This window comes from Gossypium hirsutum, chromosome D11 (genome assembly GCF_007990345.1).
Source record: "Gossypium hirsutum isolate 1008001.06 chromosome D11, Gossypium_hirsutum_v2.1, whole genome shotgun sequence".
NCBI lineage: Eukaryota > Viridiplantae > Streptophyta > Magnoliopsida > Malvales > Malvaceae > Gossypium > Gossypium hirsutum.
Genome location: NC_053447.1, coordinates 62723900 through 62734184, shown reverse-complemented (window position 1 = coordinate 62734184; position 10285 = coordinate 62723900). Strand labels below are relative to the sequence as shown.

General features: G+C 36.7%; 2 protein-coding genes across 5 annotated transcripts; both read left to right on the top strand.

The window, feature by feature from the left end:
- The first annotated feature begins 233 nt into the window (after positions 1–233).
- Positions 234–4631, top strand: LOC107927291 (probable L-cysteine desulfhydrase, chloroplastic). 3 transcript variants are annotated; one of them, XR_001692411.2, is made up of 3 exons: positions 234–1893; positions 1983–2120; positions 4276–4631. XR_001692411.2 is itself a non-coding variant. In XM_016858356.2 (2 exons), the coding sequence occupies exon 1, from the start codon at positions 495–497 to the stop codon at positions 1890–1892; it is 1398 nt and encodes a 465-aa protein (XP_016713845.2). In that variant the 5' UTR covers positions 234–494; the 3' UTR covers position 1893; positions 4276–4631. The 3 variants fall into 3 exon arrangements, 2 of the variants coding, with proteins under 2 accessions (XP_016713845.2, XP_040960680.1); XM_016858356.2 differs by lacking the exon at positions 1983–2120; XM_041104746.1 differs by lacking the exon at positions 1983–2120 and having other exon boundaries at positions 3293–4314.
- Positions 4632–6255: 1624 nt separating this feature from the next.
- LOC107927249 (uncharacterized) lies at positions 6256–10214 on the top strand. Of its 2 annotated transcripts, XM_041104745.1 has the most exons (5): positions 6256–6392; positions 6603–6656; positions 7068–7417; positions 7550–9531; positions 9950–10214. In XM_041104745.1, exons 3-4 carry the CDS (start codon positions 7071–7073, stop codon positions 9516–9518), a joined length of 2316 nt encoding a protein of 771 aa, XP_040960679.1. In that variant the 5' UTR covers positions 6256–6392; positions 6603–6656; positions 7068–7070; the 3' UTR covers positions 9519–9531; positions 9950–10214. The 2 variants fall into 2 exon arrangements, with proteins under 2 accessions (XP_040960679.1, XP_040960678.1); XM_041104744.1 differs by having other exon boundaries at positions 6382–6656.
- Positions 10215–10285: the final 71 nt, after the last annotated feature.

Sequence of the window (10285 nt, the reverse complement as noted above, 5' to 3'; positions counted from 1 at the left end):
CTTTAAATCTCAAACCTCAAAATTGAATCATGAACTTCAAACATTAAACACTGAACCTCGAACCTTAAACGGGTTCGGGGTTCGAGATTCGAGATAAGAGTTTAAGATTTAAGGTTTAAGTTTAGGATTTCGAGTTTAGAATAAAAATTAATAAAATTATGTATTAATGACATGAAAGAATTACTAAAATATCATTATGTAATTAAAAATAAACTATGAAGGTTGTCTAAAGAATAAAACCAAATTTAAACACATAAAATCCGATAATAATCTCATTTGGTGAGTGAGGCGAAATGACTGTGATTCAATTTTTGTTGCTCATTGAATAACAGAATAAAACTAAGTGGTGGGCTGCTACTAGTAAAAAGCTTTTTATTCTTTTTTGGTTTTGAGGTAAAAAGTTCAAAACACATGTCTTTTTTAATAACTTTCACTCGCTTATCATCCTTCAAAGTTGGAAATTTGTTATTCTGTTTCTTCCTCGACCCTTTCCCATGGCTTCTTCTCTCCATAGTAATAATACCCAAATCTGCCCCAATCCCACCGCCTTGAACGGCGGTTCCGCCGCCGACGGTAACTCCCAGATTTCCAAGAAACCCAGATTGTATGCTGACCCTCCGCCGTTGTTCACTCCCTCTGATATCATGTCCGAATTTTCCCACCATGATCCCGCCGTTGCTCGTATTAACAACGGCAGCTTCGGGTGTTGCCCTTCTTCAGTTCTCTCAGCTCAGAACCAGCTACAGCTCCAGTGGCTCCGACAGCCGGACAATTTCTACTTCAACCAGCTCCAACCTAAGATCATCCAGTCCAGAACTATAATTAAGGACATCATCAACGCCGACCACGTCGACGAGGTCTCTATCGTCGACAACGCCACAACCGCCGCCGCCATTGTACTGCAGCAAATAGCTTGGGGATTCGCGGAGGGGAAGTTCTGCCGTGGGGATGCCGCCGTCATGCTTCACTACGCTTACGGTGCCGTCAAGAAGTCTGTCGAGGCTTATTTCACGCGCGCCGGCGGGTATGTTATCGAGGTCCCTTTGCCTTTTCCTGTTAGCTCCGCCGACGAGATCGTGAAAGAGTTCAGGCAAGCTTTACGGAGAGGGAAACAAAACGGGAGGAAAGTAAGATTGGCTGTCATCGACCACGTCACTTCCATGCCTACCGTGGTCATCCCCGTTAAAGAATTAGTCACCATTTGTAGGGAAGAAGGCGTTGACCAAGTGTTTGTTGATGCAGCTCATGGTATCGGGTGCGTTGACGTTGATATGAAACAAATAGGAGCTGACTTTTACACTAGCAACTTGCACAAGTGGTTCTTTTGCCCACCATCTGTTGCCTTTTTGTACTGTAAAAAGTCCACAAACAACTCCGATTTGCACCATCCCGTCGTTTCCCATGAATATGGCAATGGTTTAGCCATAGAAAGTGCTTGGATAGGGACCAGGGATTACAGTTCTTACTTAGTGGTTCCAAAGGTTTTGGAATTCATCAATAGGTTTGAAGGTGGGATTGAAGGGATCAAGAAAAGGAACCATGAATATGTTGTTGAGATGGGGCAGATGTTGGTCAAAGCATGGGGAACTCGTCTTGGTTGTCCCCCAGAGATGTGTTCAAGCATGGTCATGGTTGGTTTACCTGCTTGTTTGGGGATTTCAAGTGATCATGATGCTTTGGAATTGAGGACTTGTTTAAGGGACAAGTTTGGTGTTGAGGTTCCAATATATTATGGACCACCCAAGGATGGGGAGGAAGGTGGGGTAGTAACAGGGTATGCGAGGATTTCTTATCAAGTTTATAACAAGGTTGAGGATTATTACAAGTTTAGGGATGCAATCAATCAACTCGTTGACAATGCATTCACTTGTGCTTCTCTTCCCATTTCATAAGGTTTGTGCTGCTTCTCTCATCCAAATATTAAATTTAATTGCTTGTTGGAAATTTATATGAAGTTCTGATTAGCTCGGGTGTCAGTGTAGGATACGGGTATGATTAGTCTTTTTCAAGTTTTTTCATGCATTTGGAGAGTAATTGAAGGTTATATCTTGTATTTGTGTGTCCAACACGAGTGTTAGACACCTATACTTCAACAAAACTGAAGAGCACAAGCAACATAGGTGATTACTATGCCCCTTCCCTCCCTCCTTTTTTTTTGGCTGTGTTTCTCAAGCACTGACAGCTCAGGTGTGAGTGTCGGGTATGTGTACAATATAGGTATGATTAGTCTTTTTTAAGTTTTTTCATGCATCTGGAGACTCATTGGAGGTCATATCTAGTATACGTGTGTCTCATATGAGTGTCTGGACACATGCTTCAACAAAAATGAAGAGCCCCAGCAACGTAGGTGTTTTCTATGCTTCGTCCCCTTCCCCCCCTCCTCCTTTTTCTTTTGGCTGTGTTTCACAAGCACTCTGCCCCTCCCTATATTACCTACTAGACTATGAAGAACCCCAAGATTTTCCTCCTTGGACATTGAAACAATACATTTCAACACTATATATGATCTTGTTTACAGTTTCATATAATTTTTAGAAGATAAGCTGTTGGTCATTTATTCTATTTGGTCACCATTCAATAATGGACTTGACTTAGATCACAGTTTATGATTTCTTTTTGACATTATATATATCACTATAACCATGTATTTTTATTTATTTAAGTGGATAAATACATCATTCAGCAACGGTGAAAGATCGTCTGTAATTTCTTTTACGAATTACAGATTGTCACTAAATGGTTATCCTTCATGAATTGACTACTTTATTGTTCCCCGTGCATTTTTCTCATGTTACCTCTGCTTTGATTATATTAGACTTTTTCCTTGCTGAACTTGGTTGCTAATAGATATAAAAGTAAATTGCACCTCTGCTTATACTGTACTTATTTAGCAAAGTCAGAGATATCAACTTGAGATTGCATTTTTTTTCTTTTGTTTCCCATTTCTTTTTCTTTTGATAGCATATTGTTGGGAGAGAAAAGGAAATGGATAAATGTTGAGGCACTTAAATCGACATACATAGCTGTGAGCAGAGCATTGAAGCCAAACCATCAGATGACTTGTTCATAGTAACATGACTACACTAGCATGATCCCTTAGTTGAAAGTTGAAATATAATTTTTTTGTTAAGTGGTGTTATCCCACATATCAGGTTTTGTGGTCTTAATATTAAAGTTGCTTCTCCACCTATTACCAATTGTTTTAGTTTGGATGCGTAATGTGGTATTAGAGCTCAAAATTTTGTTATGTTGTTCTTCCCACCTTATTCCATATAAGGTTGTCCATGTGTAGGTCCCGTGGCTACAGGTGAGGGGAGTGTTAAGTGGTGTCATCTCACATATCAGGTTTTTGTGATCTTATATTAAAGTTGCCCCTCCACCATCAATCCTTTTTATTTGCATGGTTAATATGGTATTAGAGTCCAAGTTTTGTTATGTTCTACCTACTTCATCCCATATGACGTTGATGACTCCTAATGAGGTTGTCCACGTGTAGGTGGGAGTCTTTAAGTGGTGTTATCCCACATTTGTTCTTATATTGAAATGCACCCCTTAATCTTTTACCGGTTGGTTTTAGGTTGGGCGCTTAACAGTTTTCAAATGCCGATTAAAATCAGCTGTGTAGCCGCTGCATTCATTATTTTGTGAAATGGTGGTGTTTTGCCGGATATGGCATGTTAAGCGTCAAAACTAAAAACCAACTGGTGGTAAGTGTAGGGGCAACTTGAATATAATACCGAGTGAAATAAAGTGCAAAATGATAGCACATTAAGCATATAACTTAAGCAGCCTTCACAATTGCCCCTCTATTCATTGTGTTAACAATTCAGTGGAAGGTTGTTCGGTACTAGTTTTGAGACCTGACATAACCTTATTTTATGTTTCATCATTATCATTATTATTACATAGGACATGCACATCCTTGTCATTTTAGGGGCTAAGGATGATGAATGGATTAGGATAACAGGGAGACTACTAGCTAGCCAGTTTCCTAAAGCAGGGCTGTATGTTATATTCCTATTCCCACATGCTTCTACATTTTTACAGGACAAATGGTGAAAGATATTAATTAAACTTGTAATAAGATTCTAATAAGAGTGTATGCATGTTTTTATCTGTTCTTATCTGTTTGACTGGTTCATGAATGGAACAAGGAAACACTTATCATTATATCCAACAAATCAATACTAACAATGCTATAATTAAAGTTAACAGATAAAATTACTTGTTAGTTGTTTTTACGGACTACTGCTTTTTTGCTCTACCTATCTGCAGCTGAAGTAGTGGTCTTTCCTCTTTCGTCGGAATAAGAGCCAGCCAACCAGCTAGCCAGCCATGGACATAGGCATGGTTTAGGTACCATGCAAAATGCATGAATGTTATTTCCTTAATTTAGCACAAGTAAATGTCTTGCTTGCTTTGTAGCTCTCTTATCTAATTCCAACTTGCTTAACTTTTTGTCTAATGTTGGTTTTGGTTGGAGAGCATGGTTATCATGTACATGTATTGTTCAATGTCTAATCTTATAAAGGGACCTTGTTGATTAAAAAAAAAAAAACCCTTATCGTTTATATGATATAAATAGTTTGTTATATGGCAAATTATACCCAATGTCATTCAACTATTAGTAAGTTCACGCTTTTAAAATAATTTTTGTATGGTCTTTTTTATTTGTACTGTCTGCACCAATTGAAAATTCTCATTTCCCCTCTTTTTTATAATTTTTTTGTCATGAAACAATTTTAAATGCCACTAATTTGCGAACTAAAATCAAAATAGCCTCCTCCAATCTCCGATCAACTTAGATTTAAGTAATGTTTTTCTACTCGTCGATGGGTATGAATCGTCATTTGAAGCTTCTTAGTTAGATTTGTAAAAAAAAAAAACAATTAATGACTTAAATAAAAATATTTCGAATAATTCAGTGATCAAAATTAAATTTATTAATAGCTTAGTGGCCTTAAATGTAATTTACTTTTTATTATATCATATTCATGTTAGGTTGGGGTTTAAAATATTGTATTTTGGGTTTAACTTTCAAATATTAGATATGCTGTTAGAGTTGAACAAGTAACCCAACTTTACTTCTACATAATTAAAAAAATATGTTTGGGTAAGTTACTTCAGTAATTACTAAATTATATTTTTTTCTTTTTTTGTCACCAATTATGAAACAAAATAAACACTTAACTATTTAAAAAAAATTTGTCATCCAATTATCTTGGATTATTGGGTGTCTTCATTTTTACGTCAACCAGTTGATGACAAAAAAAATAAAATTGAATAGTTGAATAATTATTTTGTAATTTTTCCTAACTAGGTGACCTTTATTGTGGTTTACCCAAATTTTTTTTTATTAAATTTGTTTGAGTGTGAGGGTTTAAAGTTTAATAGATATATATTTTGTTGATTGGCAAAATTTAATATTAAGATAAAAGAATTAGTGACAAATACCACATATTAATCAATGATCAACTGAAAAATTAGCCAAATAACCGTAAAGATATACAATTTAAAAATACGATTATTATCTCTGTCATCATCTCTAACATTATGAAGTATAAAATCTTGACAACCACGTCAACACAAGTTGTCTTGTTCATAGCTGACGTGGCACGTATTTTGGGCATCAAGTTTTAAAAATAAAAAAAATATTAAAAGGGATGATATTTTTATTTTTTACAATTTAAAAATATCTTTAAATGAAAAATTGACTTGTTATTTTTTTATATTACTTAAAATTAAGTAAGGAATTATATATATTATTTTACATCTTTATCCTTATTTTTTAAAACATTTTATATTATTTTAAGCAAAATCAAAATTTAAACCTATTAAAAAATAAAATAAATTAAAAAATTTATCCAATAAAATTTGCTTATATTTTCATATAATTTTTTTTATAGATTATCAAACATATTTAAAAATGAAATTATTAATTTTTAGTTAATTAATTAATTTATTTTAATCAGTTATCAAATAAAACTGTAATTTTTACTTACTCAGCATATAAATAAGAGAGAATAATGTACTTCAACGCAGCTCTGATAATCGATTAAGACTCAATCAATCGATAGTTAAATTCGAGATTTAATGGATTGAATGCTGAGTATATTATTTGATTTGATTTTATATGAAATTTCTCTATCGCCTAACAAAATAATTTTATAAGTGCACCTTTTAGAATTAAATGAAATAAATGTGTACCAAAATGGAAGGGATGTGAAGTTACATATATACCCTTTCCCCCTCTTTGTTTGACTCTGATTTGTCGTCGATAGGGAGAGATGGTAGAGAAATAGAGTCCGAAATTTTACAACATCAACCAAAAATAAAAAAAAGGGAAATTTTTTATTTTGAGAATCTAATCCTCAGAAACTCACAATTTCAAGGTAAGGTCCTTTCTTTCCTAATTTTCTCTAATAATTTTTGCATATCTTTCCTTCTTCTTTCTCATCTTTCCTCTTCTTTCCCTCTTTTTTCCCTAATTTTTTAGGGTTTCTTCGTTCCTATACACAGATATCGGAGCCCTAAAACAAAATTGAAAAGATTTTTGGCCTCCAATGTTTGTCAAATTCCTTACCTTTCTTTCATCTTTGCAGTATCGACGCTCTGATTGGTTGATTTTCAATTCAGAGAACGCCGCCTCCGGTCAGGTGGGATTTTCGTTTATTGATCTAAATTGGGATTATTGTTCAATGTCTCTTGGTCTAATTATAAATTTGTTATTTTCATTGTTTTTCTCTGTTCTTCACTCACCCTATTCAGATTTAGATATATATATACACATACACACACTCATAATACTGAATACTCAATGTGGTAGGACTAGGCTAGGGCACAAATCAATAAGTAAGCCACATGAACTAGATTCACTCAATTTTTTTTATTATAATATAAATTCATCTTTATTTTCTATGTTTTCCACATTACCTAAAATCTATCCTTAATTTGTCTTTGCTTTAATCTCCATGTCATCACTGAACTCAGAATTCTTGTTATGCTTTACTTGTTTTGTTTCTATGGGTGTTATTCTGAAGTGTTTTTTGATTCTCAATGATTGGCAGGTCATGGCTACCAAAAGGGTGATAGCGGTTTGTCAATCTGGTGGTGAGTTTGAGACTGATAAGAACGGGGTGATGTTGTATAAAGGCGGAGATGCTCATGCGATAGACCTTGATGATCAAACGAAGTTCGACGACTTCAAGAAGGAGCTAGCAGAAATGTTTAATTTGAACATGAGTACTATGTCTGTTAAATACTTCCTCCCTGGCAATAAAAAGACTCTCATCAGTATCTCCAATGACAAGGATTTAAAGCGGTTAATAAAATTTCATGGGAATTCCACCACTGTCGATGTGTTTATCCTAATGGAGGAAAATGTTCCTCATGATGTTTCCAACATGCCAGCCAGTAGGTAGTTCTCTTTATTTGTATGCTCAAGCTTAGTTGTAATTCTTTGGTTTATTAACTAAGGCTCTGCTTGGGGGTGAAAAAAAAATATGTCTGAAGCAAAGCCTTAATGCTGATGAGAGTTTCCTTTATACAGGTCTAGCAGGACAACTTTGTCTGAAGCAGTGGCTCCAGCTCCGGATCCGGCTCCGGCTCCAGCTCCAGCTCTGGTTCTGGCTTCGCTTGATCCACCTCTAGATGTTATGGATGATACCACTCGATCGAATATTCCTCTTGCGGCCTCTCTTGATATTGTTGATGCTACCAATCATATTGATCCACACATTGATCTAGCACCTGAGTTTTCATCTATTCTTCCTCTTGCTAAAACCACTCAGCAGTGGCAGAATACAATTACAGGGGTGGGGCAACGATTCACTGGTGTTCAGGAATTTCGTGAGACATTACGTAAATATGCCATCGCACATCAGTTCGCATTCAGGTATAAAAAGAACGATAGTCACCGCGTGACTGTTAAGTGCAGAGCAGAAGGCTGCCCTTGGAGAATCCATGCATCAAGGTTGTCAACCACTCAGCTGATATGTATCAAGAAGATGAATCCAACACATACTTGTGAAGGGGCTGCTTTGACCACCGGGCATCAAGCAACCAGGAGTTGGGTAGCTAGTATAATCAAGGAGAGGTTAAAAGTTTTCCCAACTTACAAACCCAAGGATATTGTACAAGACATTAAACAGGAGTTTGGCATACAACTGAACTACTTTCAGGCTTGGCGTGGGAAAGAAATTGCTAGAGAGCAGCTTCAGGGTTCATATAAGGATGCATATAGTCAGTTACCACTTTTCTGCGAGAGGATAATGGAGACCAATCCAGGCAGTCTTGCTACATTCTCCACTAAGGAAGACTCTAGTTTTCATCGCCTCTTTATCGCATTCCATGCTTCTCTGTCCGGCTTTCTACAAGGTTGCAGACCTCTCCTTTTTCTTGATAGCATACCCTTGAATTCCAAATATCAAGGTACCTTGTTGGCAGCAACCGCTGCAGATGGGAATGATGATGTATTTCCTGTTGCCTTTTCTGTCGTTGATGCTGAAACTGATGAGAACTGGTATTGGTTTTTGTTACAACTGAAATCTGCCCTGTCAACATCTTGTTCTATAACATTTGTTGCAGACATACAGAAGGGTTTACGGGAGTCAATCTCCGAAATTTTCAAGGGATCATTTCATGGTTATTGTCTCCGATACTTAACTGAACAGCTCATTAGAGACTTGAAAGGGCAGTTTTCCCATGAGATGAAACGGCTCATGATTGACGACCTTTATAATGCAGCTTTGGCACCTAGACCTGAAGCCTTCCATTCGTATATCAACAGCATCAAAAAAATTTCACTGGAAGCTTACAATTGGATCATTCAGAGTGAGCCCCAATACTGGGCAAATTCATATTTCCAGGGTGCTAGATATAACCATATGGCATCAAACTTTGGGGAACTCTTTTATAGTTGGGTGTCAGATGCACACGAATTACCTATAACTCAGATGGTTGATGTCATACGGCAAAAGGTTATGGAGTTAATTTATTCCCGCAGGGCTGAGTCTGATCATTGGTTAACAAGGCTTACTCCATGCATGGAGGAAAAATTGGAAAAGGAGAGCTTGAAAGTCCGTACTCTTCAAGTGCTTCTGACTTCTGGTAGCATATTTGAGGTCCGTGGTGATTCCACCACTGAAATGGTTGACATGGACCGATGGGATTGCAGTTGTAAAGGTTGGCAACTTACAGCTTTACCATGTTCTCATGCTATTGCCGTTATCAGTTGCATTGGACGAAGCCCATATGACTTTTGCTCCAGATACTTTACAACCGAGAGCTACAGGTTAACCTATGCAGAGTCTATACAACCTATTCCAGATGTGGAGAGACCTCTGCAGAAGGATACTTCATCAGCTCTAGTGACTGTAACTCCTCCTCCAACACGCCGTCCACCAGGTAGGCCCACCACAAAAAAAGTTGGAACACCAGAGGTAATGAAGCGTCAACTACAGTGCAGTAGATGCAAGGGTTTAGGGCACAACAAGTCCACTTGCAAAGAGCTCTTGTAGAGTGTTGGCCACTGTAAGTATTAACTTTCTGAAAGCTAGCACCACATATCCCTTGAACACATCAAAATTTAGAGGCATGACATTATTCAATTGCATATTTCATGCAGAGAGCATATTCTTTTTTCCTAGCTTGTACAGCATATTATGAGCATTTGTACATGCAGCTTCCACGGAGTTATCTTACTGTTTTTATGACACATGCTTATAGCAATGCTGAATTTGGGGCCTATAAGTTGTCAGGTCATATGCAGTTCTCATTTATATGTATCTGCAAGGATTCGTTTTCCTCGTATTGCTGTCTATTGCCTGATATGAATATCTTTGATGAGTTAGCTGAATTCTGTGAATACTGTTATCCTTTGTAACTAAAAGTTTAGCTCTGTTGCTGTTGCCATTGGACTAACTTATCCTCTTACTTTTGTGTTTGATAGGGATCGAGTTAAGGATGACACAGGTTGGCTGATGGATCTAATGGTAGTTCTTCAATGTCAAATAGTTTTATTAGGTGTAATGCTAGTTTTCCTTGGTCTCTAGTTAAAAACTTTATGATAAATGAACATGGCAGTGACTCGTAGGGAAGGATTGGTTATTTAAAGTAGCTATTTGTATCCATGTTGATGGAAAGCTAAATGTTACCATCGACTTGGATCAAATTTTGTTACTGTATTATCAGAAAGAGATTGGTTAGGTTTTCTACCTCAGTTTTTAACTTTTTAAATTTGTGAATGAACGTGCTCCTTTTCCATTTGGCCTAGCTGAGTATGGTG